General features: G+C 44.6%; 1 protein-coding gene across 2 annotated transcripts in view; it reads right to left on the bottom strand.

The window, feature by feature from the left end:
• RFX4 (regulatory factor X4) overlaps nucleotides 1–18,510 on the bottom strand; it is a 267,277-nt gene that overhangs the window by 161,354 nt on the left and 87,413 nt on the right. For both annotated transcript variants that reach the window (XM_086939196.1, XM_086939205.1), the window contains exon 4: nucleotides 5,250–5,373. In XM_086939196.1, coding sequence (XP_086795322.1) covers nucleotides 5,250–5,373 — 124 coding nt within the window. The remainder of the gene's footprint in view (nucleotides 1–5,249; nucleotides 5,374–18,510) is intronic.

Genomic DNA, 18,510 nt, shown 5'->3' with positions numbered 1-18,510 from the left:
GACCCCCTGTTTCCAACAAATAATCCGTAGTACAGGGAAATAATCAGTGTGAAAAAAATACCAGGTATCTACACTAAAGAAATAAAGGGAAAATGTACAGAAAGCACACAAATGAAGTAATTAAAAAGGTGTAGTTGTATTTATTAATAAATACAACTACACCTTTTTAATTACTTCATTTGTGTGCTTTCTGTACATTTTCCCTTTATTTCTTTAGTGTAGATACCTGGTATTTTTTTCACACTGATAATGAGTGATAACAGACTGTGCACCTGTTTGGATATCAACAGAGTAGAAGATGGCTTGCATTCAAATTTACAGCCACAGTTTCAGGGACATAATGTGTAGACGATTACAACCCCTGCGTTATTTTATGTTATGTTATATTAAAATGTATTTATTCAGCGCACGTACGCCCTTGGGCTTCATGGCGCTATCGAAAGAGGAACATAACACAAGGTAGTGAAGCTAATAGTAAGCTTGTCTAAAAAGCCATGTCTTAAAAGAGTGCCTAAATGTGAGGAGGTCTTGGCATTGTCTCAAAGATAGTGGGCGAGAATTCCAAAGGGTGGCTGCTAGATGGTGAAAGGAGCGTTGCAATGGTCATACACTATTCAAGGACTAGAAGAGGTATGTCATCAAAGCTCTTTGTGGATATGTGAGTTCTCAAGCCTGAACGTTCATCATATTTTCGCAGGTTGCAGAAATCTTAGGTGCGGCTCGCCACATTTTGTGTAAAGCTTTAATTTATGTTAAGCCAATGCAAGATTTTAGGTAGAATTATTGCTTTGCTTTCTTCCTGGAGAAAAGGGAAAGATAGCCAAGATAATGCAGTTTTGGGAGTGAATCTGACTTTTGACATCCAAGATACTAAGCTGTGAGAAGGAAAATAAAGGCAACCGAATTGTTTAAGAGTTGCTTCTCCAATGAAAGATCAGAAGGGTCTCTACTGGGCATTTTAGTTTATCAGTGCAGTATATATGATGTGACACAAGGCTTCTCCCTCTGTCCACAATTATTCGGCATCCATGCTCTTCCCACAGGCTGATGGATCAGGAAAAGAGGGACTTGACTCAGCACCACTGCTGGTGATGTCAAATTGTACCTAGCCTTCACTAAAATATGCCCATCCAACCTTCACCTCACCCTGACTGGCAAGAGAGCTGTTCCCAAACTGTATGTCACTGGTGGGTCACCAACTGATGTTTGATGGGTCAGGAAAGTCCGAGCAATAAATAAAGATGCCTGTACATTCTGTGTTTATCTTTCACGGTTGGTTCTTCATAGGCAGAGGTCAAATGACAGGCTAAATCGCTTCTGACAAATGGCTGCTCAGGGGATTGGTGTTTACTTTTCTTTCTCGACTGCAAAGTGAGAGGGGTTGTTAAAGTGAATTATATGGTGGTCTTGCTGGAATACAGGAAAGTGTGATGTTATGTTTTTTGCAACACAAAGCAAAATTTAGATACTTGTAAATAAACTGTATTCATTTAGCAGTTAGGAAAAGTAAAAATTAAGCACATTTTTTTCTAATTCTGAAGTGTGCTTGAAACAAAGATTTTAATGGGCTCAAAATAAATCAAGACACTTTACTTGGTGATGCACAAATGATACATATTCACAGAAACCCGATTTCCAATCATGTTAATTTGTGTGCAATATAGTTTTATCAGTAAAATAGTATGTATGTGTAAAGTTAGTGGCCACTTCAATAGAAAATGTGCTGTCTGTAAATGAAAGTGCGCTACCACACAATGCTTTAGTTAAATTAAAAAATTGCCCCATCTCATGTCCATTTTAGATGGGGTCTTAAACCCAGTGGCTTCCTGAAAATCTAAACGAGAAGCCTGTTTTATCAGAGGTTCAGTTGAAGCAGTCGAAATCCGGCAAAATATCAGGTCAACAATTACCCATTGTGCTGTTTGGCATGATATTGCCATGGAGGGACTGCTGGTCCCTTCTAGCCTTGTGGCTTATATTGTTCCAGTGTCTTCAAATCCCTTTTACCCAAAGGAGGGGTCCCAATTGGTCCATTTAGACTTGAGCCCGCTGGCTTGCTCTGAGAGCATTTGTTCACTAAGTACTTGTGTTCTCTCCTAAGTAGCTTATAAGGTGGGAGGCCAATCATTGGTGTAAAAGGGTTCTAGATGTTGGACTTTATCAGTCAATCAAAGCCTCTGAAATCTAAAAATAACTCCTGTATACAATCCTGCTTCAATCTTCCCGCTAATGTTTTTAACTCTTCCTTTTCTACCAGTGCAAGCTTTGGTTTTACAATTTGTTTATGCTGGTAAATAAAGTCTTCACAAAGCCTACAGACTCTAAATGTTTATCATGGGTTAAGGTCCACAATTAAATGTGTTAAAATAATCTGCAGTTAATTAAAGTCTACAGGTTACACAAAGATAATCTGTTCTAACTAATTGTTACCTGTACACTCTTTCTGCAATCTGCGCACTTGAACGTATCAGGTACGGGTGTTACTATGTAAAGATCACTAGTGTCCCATAGGCAGAGCAGTGCTAAGTAGGAACCTTAAATAAAATAAATGAATAAAATGCAGTCTTGTCAAGAACACAATAATGTCTGGAAAATATATTGAAAGAGAAATTAGAAAAATGAACATGCTAAAACAATGGTTTGCATTTTTTAGGCATGGCTCTAATTTCAGATTAATAATAAAAGACTGTTACGTATGTTGCATTGGACAACAGTTGCACAGGTACTGCTTGATTTGTAGGGATTACACAAAATAATAAACATTATAACTAGGAAAAATATCAGGAGTGAAAAGTTACTCATTGGGAGAGGCGAAAACTGTGGTCGACTTGCTGAAACATATAGACAAGGAAAGTTTAAGAATGAAAATGAAGAGGAAAACATGCTCTTCTAGTTTTGTAAAATGTACTCAAAGGCCTTCTGTCTGAATTTGCGATATGCGAGTGTACAGCATAAATAAGGTCTTTCTTTGGAGTGGTAACAGCTGCACCGCCAAGATAAACTGCCACGAGGGCAGATGTGCCTGGCTTCCTGTGCCGACTTGGCAGCCGAACTCTGGAACCACTAAGCTGCCATCTACCAGGAGGGCCGCCCACCCTGGCAAAGCCTGTGTGCCAGTTTGTCTGGGTTTCCGCATAGTTTGCTTTCTTTCGTTTTGTAAACCGATCTTTGACATATTTATCAGCTATTATGTCTGCATGTTTTTGGTTCAGCTCTCTGTAAATTTAAATGCATTAAACAACAGACAAATGTGTTGCAAACTATATCGAAGAAGTAGATACACCAAATAGCAGCACCATTTGCATCTCTTCCTTGAGTGACTTTACAACTTGTACATTTGCAATTTTTTCTATTTGTATCTCTTCCCTGTGTAACTTTACAACTTGTACATTTGCAATTTTCTTTCTTGTTTGTATCTTTTATGTAACTCATGTATTCCTAAGTCCTTATGTATCGCAACTGGTTCTTTTGTAAAGCGCTCTGACACCTTCGGGTAATGTTCGTGCTATAGAAAATCGCATTAAATAAATAAATCAAAATTCAACTTTCAGTTTTACAGTGCCATGGTAAAATCAAATAGCATAGCCAGAATTTGGATAGTGAGGTGAATATTACAGTTAAACAGCATCATTGAATTAAAGGATATCAAGATTAAAAAACACAATATAACCAAGAGTTAGTGAAATCAAACAACATATGCTAACTATAGGCTATTAATATTAAGCAGTATTATCTAAATGTGGGATTTCATACAGATGATTGGGTGCGGGTGACTCCCAAGTCTTAAGCAAAATGCCATTTTATCATAACTATTTTCACATAGTCAAATAAAACAGATCGAGACCTGTAGCGTTTTTAAATTGATGTTGGACTACAAGAGTGGCATACTCTTCTCACATTCCCCTCTTCTAGGGTTATTGATTTGAATTTGTAAATCGCGTGAACTACACATGAGTTCCTGCATGTTACCTACGGATTTCCTTCCCCTCTTTCAGACACACCTCTATTGGATAAACACAAATTGCTGATATTTAAATGGGTAATAAAGAAGAGAATCTGTCACTGCCCAATCTGCGTGGGCTTGGTAATCTGGGGAGGAACAGTTAAAACCCATCGATCAATTAGTTGAAGGCGTCTTCTGTTGACATATAATGCAAAACAAATGTACAGGAGCCTAATGCACGCATGTACAGAGAGGTTCAAAAGAAACAAAACAATCCAATTTGTATGTTTCTTGAGCCACAACATGAATCACGTATTTAAAAGACCTTTGAACTTTTAAACGGACAGGTAAAATTCAAATATAGGATGTTTTCCATATTTTTTCTGCCACTGATTTATAATTAATTCTACACTTACAGTTTTAAATCACATTCTATGTTTTAAATAGTGTGCTCACCTTGCCATCGCTAAAGTCGTATGCAGTAAACTGAATTGATTGGGGCATACAAATTGTTATTTGATAAATATTGTCCTGTCCCCCTGACTGTAGGCCTGATTCACAAAGAGAAACAGGAACAATTCTAAATGCACTCCTAAGGGGCTACTCCTACATTTAGCATACATTTCTGATTTTGAAGGGAATTCTCAACGAATTCTAGACGTACCTCTGTAAATCTGTAGGAAATGTAGAAGTGAATGCAAAGTAAATTTTAATGTGCACATTTAACTTTTTTGTTTCTCCAGATGAAATATCTGTTCGTCTTGATAAACCATTTCCCATACATCCCTAATAAACATTTAGGAGTTCTCATACACTTCTCACCTTGAAAAAACAATTACCCTTTCCTTTTACAGAATTAACTGTGTGAAACACTTCCAGCGTAGAAAAAAACCTCCAAATTACTGACGAAGTCCCACAAATGTATAATTTTGGGGGCGTTCGCTAATTTTTACACATAACCCACCCAAAAACCCACTTCGACTGTTACATTTGCAAATGCTGGATTACATTTTAGTCGTGAAGTTTTCACTTTTTGAACAACAATTTGCACATGAAAGTTCATCGACCCTAAATCTGTGACCTAAGATTGTAAATGCAAAGGTGTAAAGTAGTCATTTTGCGCAAAAAATAACTTCGGTCTAACAGTGCTTTAAGAACTAGGCCCAGTGTCCGGTTGAACAGATGTATAAAATACTGATTTTATTTTATGACTGGAAAAACAGAAAGGCCGTTTACCCACAAGATGAGAGTGCAACATGCACACTTTTCATAGCGTGTTATTTTCTCTTTGAATAGCAGGACTTACTTTCCCAAAACTTGCAGCGTTGACTGGTTGCGTGTCATGCTTCTCGCAGAAATCCAAGTAGTGCATATACAGAGCACTCCTGGGAATGCAGACCCCTTCTGCAATCTCGTAGTTCTCTTCCAGCCTATAAAAAAACAAACAAATAAACTGCTTGCAATATTTATTTTTTAAAGCACAAGCCACTCCCAAAATTTGACATGACGTTAAACAAGGTAGAGGCATGGCAATCACGATGTTATTATACTAATTGGCAGACTGTTCAACATATTAAAAAAAACCTGAGGTGTACTCTGGTGCCCCATGAAACCCATGGTGAACATGCGAAACACAAAATCAATTAGCATAACATATTTAACAATGTTTCTAGAGGGATTTGTGTTGCCGCCACCCATCCATGTTGTGTCTCAGAGGAGGCCTGTGACGAAACTGTTGGCATCACATACCCCATCCATGTAACTCACGGATAGGGTAAACTCATATATGTGGATGCCCCCAAACCCATTCAAAAAGGCAATGGTGGTGCATGGGACTTGGATCAATCAATCAATCAATCATAGCACTTGTAGAGCGTGCTTCTTACCCGTGAGGGTCTCAAGGCGCTGAGGGGAGGGAGGGGGTGCTGCTACTGCTCGAAGAGTCAGGTCTTGAGGAGTCTTCTGAAGGCGAATAGGTCTTGGGTCTGCCGCATGTGGGTATGGAGGGTGTTCCAGGTCTTGGCGGCGAGGTAGGAGAAGAATCTGCCACCGGAGGTCGTTCGTTGGATGCGGGGGACAGCGGCAAGGGCAAGGCTGGCAGAGCGGAGCTGGCGGGTGGGGTTGTAGAAGCTGAGTCTGCTGATTAGGTAGGCTGGTCTGGCATTGTGGAGTGCTTTGTGTGCGTGGGTGAGGAGCTTGAAGGTGATCCTCTTGTCGACGGGGAGCCAGTGTAGGTCTCTCAGGTGGGGGGGTGATGTGGCTGCAGGTGAGGACGTTGACGATCAGTTGGACGGAGGCATTTTGGATGCGTTGTAATCGTTGTAGGAGTTTGGCTGGGATTCATGCGTAGAGTGCGTTGCCGTAGTCCAGTCTGCTGCTGACGAGGGCCTGTGTCACCGTTCTTCTTGTTTCGGTCGGGATCTACTTGTAGATCCTGCGGAGCATGCAGAGGGTGCTGTAGCAGGAGGAGGTGACAGCATTGACCTGCTTAGACATGGAGAGGGAGGAGTCGAGGATGAATCTTAGGTGGCGTGCATGGTCGGTGGGTGTTGGTGATGTTCCCTGTGTGGTCGGCCATCAGGAGTCGTCACAGGCTGAGGGGGTGGGTCCGAGGATGAATACCTCCGTCTTGTCCGAGTTCAACTTCAGACGGCTGCTCCTCATCCAGTCGGCGACAGCCTTCATTCCCTTGTGGAGGTTGGTTTTGGCGGTGTGTGGGTCCTTGGTGAGGTAGAGGATAAGCGGGTGTCGTCGGCGTAGGAGATGATGTTGAGGTTGTGATGGCGGGCCACTTGTGCGAGGGGGGCCATGTAGACGTTGAACAGCGTCGGGCTGAGGGATGAGCCCTGGGGGATGCCGCAGATGAAGTCGGTGGCTTTGGATCGGAAGGGTGGGAGGGGACGCTCTGGGTTCTGCCGGAGAGGAAGGACGTGGTCCAGTCGAGGTCCTTCTTTTGGATTCCGGCTTCTAGGAGGCGTGTCTTTAGAGTGCAATGGCAGACCGTGTCGAAGGCGGCCTACAGGTCCAGGAGGATGAGGGCTGATGTTTCGCCGGTGTCTAGTTGGAGCCTGATGTCGTCTGTGGCGGCGATGAGGGCTGTCTCGGTGCTGTGGTTTCGTCTGAATCCGGACTGGGACGGGTCCAAGATGTTGTTGTCTTCCAGGTGGCGGGCCAATTGCCTGTTGACGATTTTCTTGATGACCTTTGCCAGGAACGGGAGCAGGGAGATAGGCCGCAAGTTCTTGAGGTCCTTGGGGTCCGCCTTGGGCTTCTTGAGGAGGGCGTTGATTTTGGTGTGCTTCCAGCTTTCCGGGAATGTCGCTGTTTCGAAGGAGATGTTGATGACCTTCCGTAGTTGGAGTGCGATGGCTGCGTCTGCTTTGTTGAATACGTGGTGAGAGCACGGGTCTGACGGTGATCCTGAGTGGATGGAGTTCATGGCCTTGCGTGTCTCGTCATCGTTGACGTTGGACCAGGAGGTCAGGCGGATGGCGCTGGTGGTGTTCACAGGGGAGGTGGAGTCTGGCGTAGTCGGGGTGGTCGTGGTGTTGAAGCTGTCGTGGATGTCAGCGATCTTGCGGTGGAAGAAGATGGCTAGTGAGTTGCACAGTTCTTGTGAGGGTGGGATGTCATTGGCGCTGGGGTTGGAGAGTTCCTTTACGATGATGAAGAGCTATTTGCTGTCTTGTGCGTTATTATCCAAGCGGTCCTTGAAGGAGGATCTCTTGGCTAATCTGATGAGGTGGTGATGTCTGCGGGTGGCGTCCTTGTGGGCTGCGTGGTTGTCTGGTGTGCATTCGTGGAGCCATATTTTCTGGAGCTCATCGGTAAACCAGGTGGCTCTCTTGCTGGCGTGGCTGTTGGAGGGTTTCTTGAGCGGGGCGAGGGTGTTGGCGCAGTCGTCGATCCACTGTCTGAGGTTGCGGGGTGCGGCGTCTGGGTTGGTGGGGTCGGTGGGTGGGTTATGGGCGAGGGTGGTGATTAGCTGGTCTTCGGTGACTTTGTTCCAGCAGCGGCGGGGCAGCTGTAGGGTGCGGTGGTGCGTGGTTGGTTTCTTGAAGGTGAAATGGATGCAGCGGTGGTCGGTCCAGTGGAGTTCGGTGGTGTGGTTGAAGTGGAGGTGGGGGCCTATGGAGATGACGGTGTCCAGTGTGTGGCCGGCGGCATGGGTAGGTGCGGTGACGAGTTGTCTGAGGCCGAGGTTGGTGAGGTTGTCGATCAGGGTGGCGGAGTTGGCGTTGTTGTTGGTCTCGAGGTTGAAGTTCAGGTCCCGAGGAGGATGTAGTCTGTGGAGGCGAGTGCGTGGGTGCTGGCGAGGTCGTCGATGGAGTCGCTGAACTGAGCCCGGGGTCCGGGGGGTCTGTATATGAGTGTTCCTCTGAGGGTGGTGTTGGGGTCGGTGTACATCCGGAAGTGCAGGTCTTCGGCGGTGTTGAGGGTGTCGTCTGCGTGGGTGGCAACCTTGAGGATGGACTTGTGGACAATGACAATTCCTCCTCCGATTCCGTTGGCGCGATCCCTGCGGGTGATCTTGTAGCTGTCCGGGATGGCTATGGCGATGTCTGACGCCAATGAGTCGTTCCACCAGGTCTCGGTCAGGAAGGCCACGTCTGGGGCAGAGGTGTTGAGCAGATCCCAGAATTCGACTGCGTGTTTGCGCGCGGAGCAGGTGTTGAGGAGTATGCAGCGGAGGTGGTTGGGTCCAGTCCTTGGAGGTTTGGTGGTTCTGTCCCAGGTGAAGCTGCAGGTGAGGCAGGAGAAGGGTCCGTGGGTCTGTTTCGGGGCGGCCTGGAAGCAGGTGGGGTTTCGGCCGGCGTTGAGTGCATGGAGGGTGCTGGCGTCGTAGTGAAGTCTGGTGTCGTGGTGTTCGCGGGGTCCAGGGATTCTGGCGCTGGGAGTGGTCCAGGCGCGGACAGGCGCAGACGGGTTTGCCTTAGGCATGCCCGTGCAGCGTCCGGCATATATGGGGAGGTGGGAGGGTGGAGCAGCTGGGAGGTGGGAGGCGGGAGCAGCGAGTGGGCAGGTGGCGGGGCCGCAGGGGGCACAGCGGCGCGGAAACAATGGTACAGAAGGCAGAATGGGGCACAAGGGGGGGAAAAGAACTGAGTGGCACAGAGGAGAAAATGGGGCAAAAAGAGGGGAGACAGTGGCAAAAGGGACGGAGGACACTTACCAGCGGCAGTGGCAGCAGGGGCACACAGTCAGAGCTGCGTGGAGTGGGAGCGACCTACTAGGAGGGTCAGGGGACGCTCACCTCACCTCGCAGCGTCCGGCATGTATGGGGAGGTGGGAGAGAGGAGCAGCTGCAAGGCGGGAGCAGCGAGTGGGCAGGGGGCGGGGCCGCAGCGGGGAAACAATGGTACAGAAGGCTGAATGGGGCACAAGGGGGGGAAAGAACCGAGTGGCACAGAGGAGAAACGTGGCACAAAGAGGGGGAGACAGTGGCAAAAGGGACGGAGGACACTTACCAGCGGCAATGGAAGCGGCAGCAGGGGCACAAAGTCAGAGGTGCGTGGAGGGGGAGCGACCTACCAGGACGGTGGATGTATCTAGAGGGATGAGTCAAGATATTCTAGGGCAGGTACCGCAATAGGCAGTATTTAGATCTTCCAAATAGTGGAGGAGAAGTCATGGAAAGAAAATAGTTCAGATTTACTGACCACTCAGCATTAGAGCACCCAGCACTGATCATCCAGCACTGGAGAAGGGACCCAAACAAACTCAGGTAATCCTGTAACATGGTGGCCACTGATTTGCAAGGGCTGCATTAGCAATGCCTGCTCCAAAGGTGGTTAGGGGATCAACGTTAATCATGTGTGGTTCATTTTATCGGCAAACTTGAGACCATCATCCTTTGTCCTTTAGATGGACATTGTTGTTTTAAATGGTAACTAGGCTACATAGTGCACAGGAGACAAGGATGGGAAACATCCTTTACCACACGGATTTTACTCCGCAAGGCTTTAACAACGCGTCCATTACAACGCAAGTCGTAACCACGACTTGCGCTGGAGGGCGCTAGAGGATTAAGAATAGTATATTTACTATTCCAACACCTTTCCTAGTGTCCACGGGGACTGGTGTTAGAATAGTAAATTATACTATTCTTAATCCGCGCCCCCAACGCAAGTCGTGGTAACGACTTGCGTTGTAAGGGACGCGTTGTTAAAGCATGCGTTGTGACGTTACGCGTCGTACCGTCATACATCCGACAAGGATCCACCAGATGCTACTGCAGTTGACTGACAACTACCCTTCTAAGACTATGGAGAGAAAGATGACGCTAACACGAAGGCGTGCTCCTGTGAGGTTGAGGTGCACAGCAGTGATGTATTGTGAAACACCAGACATAAAATAATATTTCTACCTGTTACAGATAAGGTCTGTACTTTATCACATTTAGGAAAGGTGACACATTGTAACTTTACCAACATATTATGGGCCCAATGAGTATGCACACAATAGATTTCAAATAGTGTACTTTCTGGAGATGGAGGAGTTCTGCTACGTATATTCTTTTTTCTATGTATATATTTATGTTAATGTTCAGATGGACATCATAGGTTAAGCCTCTCTGACGTTGTCAATACATTTTGGCTGTCATTGCTGTTCTTGGGTCTTCATTGAGACTAAACATGGACTACTATCAAAATGTGTTTGGAACAGCAATTGTTCTAAATAATTTGCTTTACAGGATGTTACAGAAGGTTTGTTTATGAAGGTTAGATTACCAGGGGGACGCTTGCTCCATACTGAATAACTAGGCAATATATTCGGGGAGATCTGGCCATGGTAAATTGAAGGTCAAATTTGATCGTCTAAAAATGCTTATGTGCGTTCAAGGAAGGACACATAGCAAACCATGTTCCTCTCCAGAATGAGCATCAAACAAAGTGTATTTGGGGAGACTTAGGGGCTGATTTCGATGTCGGGCGCGACTTGGTCCTGGGACCGACCGAGACCCAGTCGGCGGTCCTGACAGCCTAATTAGAAATGCGACCGACACGAACACTGTTCGGTCGAATTCCTACATTTACCTATGGAAGCATGCATTACGGCCGTAAACATGCCGTAATATATGCTCCCATATGGAAATGGGAGGTGTGGTTCATCCCTACACCCTGTGGCAGGCGCCACAGGGTGCAGGAATCAACAGGGGGACACCCTAGGGTTGCTGGGGGCCCCCAAAACGCTTTCTGAACTGGTTTCCACGTCAGACAGGCCAGCATGAAAAACATGCCGGAAACCTTGCATCGTAATCCCAAGGGCAGAAAGGTCGGCCCTTTGGGATTACGCGCCAGTTAAGACGGGCCGAAGAGCTCCTTGAGCCCTTCAGAAGCTGGCCGGAATGACAGGCCGGTTTCATTTCCAACCGGCTGCATCTTTATCGGCCAGTCGAAATTGAAACTGAGGATGGCGATCATAAAGACTCCGACCGAAGGTCTGAGACTTTCCGATTGCCATTGTAATAGGTCCCTTAATTGCATCCTCATGAGTTGTAACCCTTTCTGTGTACAACCGTTTTCTGTCAGATGGGCTGTACAAAGGCCTCAGAAAATAATATAGCAAATCAATTTCTATTACTAGCAATGTTGGGTAACTTTCCATTGCAAACCTTATAAATGTTTAGTCTCTTCCCTGCTTTGTCGTTCACCGCTAATGCTCTTCACTGGAATACTGAAAAGATCTTTCGCGTCAGGTGCAGTGTCAGCGGGCATCATGTATCTTTGCTATTATTCAGTCTAACTTATCCTATGTTTTCAATGGCCACGGGAGGCTTGTTTGCAACTGATATTGCACATGAGCAAAGGTAGAGTGACTCAGTTAAAGTTCAGGAGCAACAAAAGTAAATAAACAACAGAGAATGTAGGGTTGAGGAGACATTTGAGGAATGGGGAAAGCATATTACAGAGGAACAAAAGAAGGCAAGGAAGCATAGAACCATGAATTTACAGATATACAAGACAGAGACAGCAAATCGTAAAACGGTGGACATGAGGAAGTAACTAGTGCGAAAGAAAAGAAACTAAGGCGAGAGGTGAGATGAGACTGGGAGGTGAAACGGAAGTTGAACTGCAATCTGATTAAGAGGAGGGTTAGAGCAGGGGTAACAAAAAAGGAACAACAGACGAGAAGATGAAGGATAAAGATTGCGTTGACTATGTTAATGGAAGAAGGATAAGATGCCACAGGAGTAATGCAGAGTTGGGCTGCAATCCTGACGTAAATCCTTGTGGTTTTGCTTCACCAAATGCGTAGTTCCCCCTCCTCATTTTTGAAGTGAAAGAAGTGCTGACTGCCAGCTTCTGCCAGCTTTACTGCTAGTAAGTCATTGGCAGAAGAAAGCGGGCTTCTGCCTGCGATGCTTTGGGAGACCATGCCCATGTAGGATGAGTCTCTCAATGTAGATTTTTACGTCTGGGCATGGCAAGCACCCCACTGCAGATCCGGGCAGGGAAAATCAACCCTGATCCCCAGTGCACAAGGATGGAACTCCCTGCATGTTAGGCCATTCAATTTTTTCTCTGTGGAAAATGCCCCTCCATTTCGTCGTAAGCACTGTAATCAGAAATTAACCCCTGACATGGTGACTGACTAACAATATGGCAAGTGATCAGCTGTGGGCTGGGTCTAGTAGACCTGCTTGACCGTGTCTAAATGACTATCAACGTTATTTTACAAACAATGAGTAGAAGTGACAGGTATGAGACTAAAATGTTGTGTGGTGAGAAAAATATACAAAGGAGTCACAGGCAGGGTCATTAATACAAGCAGAAAGACAAAACTAGAGATAATGAGAGAGAAAAATGTATAAAGGCGAGTAGAGAAATGAACAGGGATTTAAAATATGAGGACAATATACCAAGCATATCATAGGTTAACGAAAAAACGATGCAAATCTAGGCAACATTTCTCTGATGCAAGGCAAGTGGTCTTGTGGGGATGGAAGTTTTTAGCAAAGGAAGGAAATGAAAAAAGACCTTATGTAGGTGTAAATAAGAAAAAACGGCTGAAATTCCACATTATAAATGTCACTTCTAGATGTCATAAGCCTGCAACACACCTGCACATCACCAAAAACTACTGATTAGGATCAAAATAATTAGTCTGAACTTTCGTTGGGATTCATAAATTACATATTTTGTTCCTTGAAAGGGAAGCCAAGGACCACATGGCAGTATGCGTGTTTCATTTTTTAAAGCCCTACACGAGAATCAAGGTCACCTTGATTGCCTTATGAGATTACATGAGAGGACATCACATGAGATTTGGCCCAGCTCAGATCGTCCATGGGATAGACATCTACCAAATAAAATGAGCAAAAACTAAGTGCAGCTACTATTTCCCAGTTCTGCTATTAGCAATGTGTATCGGGCTTGCCTCTTTTGCCATTATCTTTAATGCAACACATTGTTTTTATTAACATTGGCAACACTCTTCTTTAAATCAACTTTAGGGAACTATGCAGTCTCAACAAGACCCCCCCAGCATGTTACGAGCCTTTCTTTAAAGGTCTACATCCCGATCTTCAACAGGGATTATTCCAGGTATCCCGTTCAAAGAGTTCGGTTGTCTCGCCCATCTATCCCAACCCTCGCTCACTGTGGATGGATGTGCTCCACCACATTAGGTGGCATGTTGAGACCTGCTCACCAAAAAAAATGAAACACCAGTTTGGAACATCTGGGAAGAAAAAGGAAAATGCCTCAATTTAGGCAGTTGAAGAAACCTGGACATTTGGGAAAAGCTTCGCCATTACCTCTCTCTTTCCTGTAAGTGGCGGTCTCCGGAGCAGAGGTATGAACTGATGATTTGAGGAAGATGTAAGTAAGTTATTATTAGGAAACCATGTACATGATACTTTCTTCACTTACAAGTCTTCACTAGTCATCTTTTCATGGCTATGAAGAAAAACAAATCTTGCACAACCTCCCCAGTTCCATTAAAAAAATACAATTTATTTTGTGTTAAATAATATTGGGGCTAATCAATATTTTCTTCACACGTATAACAATCAGATTTTTTTTGTGTTGTCACTTTTTATTGGTTATTGAGACAAAATTTTACAACATGGTAACGGTGCAGCAAAGGAGTATATATGCAATGTTAATCGGTACAGCAACGGAGAGGGAGGAGGGGGGAAGATGAGGGTGAGGGTGGGTGTAGCAATGGAGGGAAACATATCATCAACAGAAACAGTATATTTATCCAGTCAACCTGGTGCTGGACGCCGGACCCTGAACAATGGGTGCAAGGTATTGGACCGTGAGCAGTCCCCTTGTCAGCAGCGGGGGTAGAGCCCGTGGGCCCTGGGTCCTTGAGATGGGGGAGGGAGGGGATGAGAGTCTGCATAAACGTGGGATGGGGGAGATCGCGAGTTTCAGTCTACAATGATGCGTATGTAAAGAAGAAGCGGGGCATAGTGTTGGTGCAAACAGATGTTTTTAGTATCCCTTGCCTCCTTCAAGTCACCACAGGTTGTTGCATCACTGCTGAGATCATTGATCTTGGCAGATCCTTTGACACCAAGCACATGCCATGCCACCATTATGTGAAAGTAGTTTTAATATTCCAGTATAACATTGTATTAACATGTTTTTCCCCAAAAAAATAGCAACATTTGAAAACAGAGAGAGAAAATACTATGAAATGCCAATTTACAAAAAAAACTTCACAGGGACCATTGAGAGTTCTAAAATTCTTTCTAAGCCTCATTTAGAAAAATTGAAGCTGCTGGTATGTGTCATGCAGCGATGGCAGACGAGCTCTTTCATTAGCTACCTGTCAAAGTTGAAATGTCAGAAGAAAAATCTCCTTCTGTATCCCTTCTTATTAATGTACTTCGTGAGCGCCCCCCTCACCCCGCCGCCCCACTGCTTGATGACCACAGAATGTTCCACCACCAGATCGAGGTGAATGCGCGGAATTCCTTTCAGCTCTTCTGCGTGGGTTCTGCGCGGATATCATCAAGAAATCTCCGTTCCTCCCAAACATATAGACAGACCTTTACAAAATCCCCTCTTTACAGGGCCCTGATAGTTCGTTTGGGAGCTTGTTAGGGTCGCTAATTGGAATGTCCGCATCCCAGAACAAGGCGCAGCGCAAACAAAAAGCGGCGCTTAATTATTCCTGCACGTATACTGTATGACGATGCTTCTGCGCGTTCTGCCGACTCTCTTTCAAAGGTAGTCATTAGCGCGACACGGCGGACAAAGGGCTATTGTACCTGGGCTGTTCTAATGATCAAAAACATCGTTATTCGCTCTTTTCTTCTTCCCACTTTTTTATTTAACCTCTTAATCATATTTCACTTCAGCTGCCGCCTTCGTGTCATTGTAAAGAACTGAGCCTGGCGCACCACATAAGCATTCTGCATGCAAATTGGAAAAAACAGGGGCTTTTGAAAGGGCGCACTGGTGGCATAAAACAGGCCAAGAAATTCCAGTAACGGTGAAGTGAGAAATGGTGCGCTTTTGTCTACGGTACTTTATTTGGTTCATGTAAATTGGGGTATGGCAATAATCAACAAAAGCTAACATAACTTAAATACATGACTCATCAAATGCCATATTGATATGGAAGCCTAAAGGTATAGCTGCACAGAGAATTTAGTAATTCAACTGTAATGTGACGAGTGAGTGACACAGACAAAATGGCCGCCGCTACCGGTGTGTCTGAGACCACCACAATGGCTGAACTTCACACAGACTTTCGTGTGTCTCTCAAGCTGTCTTTTAAATCCAGCCGCTCAGCAACAGAATTAGGGCAAGGGAAACAAGGTGTGCTGTGCACCCTGTCTAAATAAGAGAAGGGGTTTGAGGAACAAAGGGAGGGGGAAACCAGGCCTTTAGTATGCACACTGGGCTTAAACAGGATATCCATAGATCTCTGGCATGTAATGAACGGGTGTTATTTATATTCCAAGTGGTAACAATGAACAGTACACTATGTAAAGTGTACATATTTCTACCCATGTTCTGCTTAAACTGGTCAACAACTCCTATTAAATGCCCTGCAGAATCTGCAAAACACCACATACACTACGTGTAAAAAGGCTGAAAGGGTTGGTGCTCACAATCTGAGCGTGCTTGTTGATACCACCATGTAGCTACAGCTCACCTCAGCACAGCAGAAATTAGATTAGGTCCTAATACTGAAGCATATCCCCCAGTACTACATTTTAACTTGATATTTCTAGCACATACTGGGTAGTTTAGATATTTTGTCATTTAAAGGCACTCACAACACATTCTTTGCATCCAAGCATTGCTTTCATCTGCACATCCCTGTGTAACGCCTATCTCATTTAAAATAACGTCTTTAGCCTCGGAAATCATTATAGTCTTCGATTTTACCAGGCCTGTATGCGAGACCGGAAGTCATTTGGTGGGGACAGTGACATTGGTGCCATTGGAGAACAGTCATCAGACCCGCCAAATCTGGGGCTCTGATGGGCTGTAACTTTTTCATGTCTTTAATGGATACATCTAGAGGTCAACATAAAGCGTGGAGACCTTCATATCTCCACAAAATGTCTAAAGAAGGCAACATGAGTAGTCTATTTTGTGCTGTCTTGATTTTGCATGATCGTGGGATCATCCTTTGGTGTTGAGGACCTATAAATCCTCAGCTTGGAACGTAATATCTGTGAAAGAGGCAGTTTGAACCAGCTTTCTGTTACTGTGTCCTGGTAGTGAAATAGGGAGTTTCAGAATATAGCCGCCTACATAAAAAAAATTCCAATATCCCTTCTGGCTCTTTGAAAGTAAGAAGTCTCATGTGGCATTCAGTTTGCTGTCAGGAACACAGGCTAATCGAAGGCTTTACAACACAAAGTGCGTGTACCTTTCTTTGAGATGCTTGAAGTAATCATTTTGGTTAAATCATAGGACAAGTTTAAACAAATGAGCCAAAAATAGGTGAAAGCTTAAGCATCTTCTAAAAGGGTAGAGTTTGAATCAAGTGGGTAGAATAAGGGTAGATGTTTTCGATCACTTAACGTGTAGCTGAAATATCGAACTAATTCTTAGTGGAAGAAGCAGGGGAAGAAACAGTTTCACAGTTCACACAGCCACAGTGAGAGCTGCTGTGAACATCAAATGTCAAGCTAGATCTGTCATTTCATTAGATTGAGAAATGGTGGCTTCCAATGTCCTGCCAGTCTGTGCAAGTTGTCAGTGTAAGCACTTCTACAATTTACCTCAAGTAAGTCATCCTTTGTTTCCAGTCCTTTACATTTTAGTTAACAGAAGGGATAATCGATCCATTCAGTAATTAAACCCAGGCAGCAATAAAAGTCTGACTCCAAATGCCAATGGCGTGCAAAGGTCATACAAATGAAAACCGATGAACTCATCCTAGACATCATGGACCTTGCCTTGTCCTCCACGAATGTTTCAATGCCTCATGCTTGATCCCATTCATAATGTGACTGGCTGGTCCTTCTCCACTTACATCCTTTCTATGCTCTCCTCCTCTTACAGACCCACCCACTTCCTGTCGTGGTGCCCCTGCTCCTACTGTAACTATTTTGCATCTTTGTGCCTGTCCCTGTCATTCCTCTACCCTGTCTCTCCATATATCTGTGTGCATCCCTACTTGTTCACCATCTCAGGGTTCCTCCACGTAAGCTCCCAGTTGGTTTCTTCTCCAATGACGCATCACTGCCTCCTGTCCACCATGATGAATATCATTGAATATTGATGTTTTAAAATGACAATGCACACTGTACATTAAGAGTGAGGACAGGGACACATATGTCCAATTGACTTCACCCAAATGACCAACCACCACTCATGTTTCCTGACCTCCTTGATGTCCGATATGGTCGGTCAATAGTTCTCCTCTCATGATATGCCTCTTTCTTGGTTTTTGTTTTGTTCATGAAATGTATGGTTTGCCACTTGTTAACATTAATGTCAACTGTCAGATGCCTACCTCTCCTCATGTTTTATACATCTCGACTTGTGTTTGGACCCTTGCTTCAATCACATCTTTAATGCAGGTGATGGTGTTGTGAGGGAACATACATATATTCCTTTCTAATCCCTCAGCAGTCACTGATTTAAAATGCTTCCACAAGACTGGCTCTAAACCCATTCCCCTTTTAACACACATAAAAGCAAATCTTTATCCCATGTTCTTATCAGTTATCTTTTTTCTAAAACCTGCTGATCTGTTTTACAGCGCTTTCACATACATAACACGCACATTTGTTACAATCACCACAGAAGCAAGTTAGGCCTCGGATCGATGCTGATCCTTTCTGCATGCCGGGGGTTTAATCATACACTTCTCATTCTTTTTAAGGATACCTTTGATAAAATCTGAGCCAATAATGTGTGTTTCCTAATTCCACTACCCAGAGTTGATTGATTTGACATCATTTGAAAGTTACATCTATGTTAAACTCACACCACAAATTGGACCTCCTTCGCACAGTGGTTCAATCATGCATAGATTATTGTAACAACATACACATAGGCCTGCAGAGGACAGATCTGCGGCAGCTTCAACTGATTTGTAAGACTAGTGATAGGACTGAAAACTGTCCTGTTCTGTCTCGC

This window comes from Lissotriton vulgaris, chromosome 1_1, assembly GCF_964263255.1.
Source record: "Lissotriton vulgaris chromosome 1_1, aLisVul1.2, whole genome shotgun sequence".
In the NCBI taxonomy this organism is placed as follows: Eukaryota; Metazoa; Chordata; class Amphibia; order Caudata; family Salamandridae; genus Lissotriton; species Lissotriton vulgaris.
Note: the sequence above shows the minus strand (reverse complement) of the source record. Positions and strands in the feature narration are given on the sequence as shown.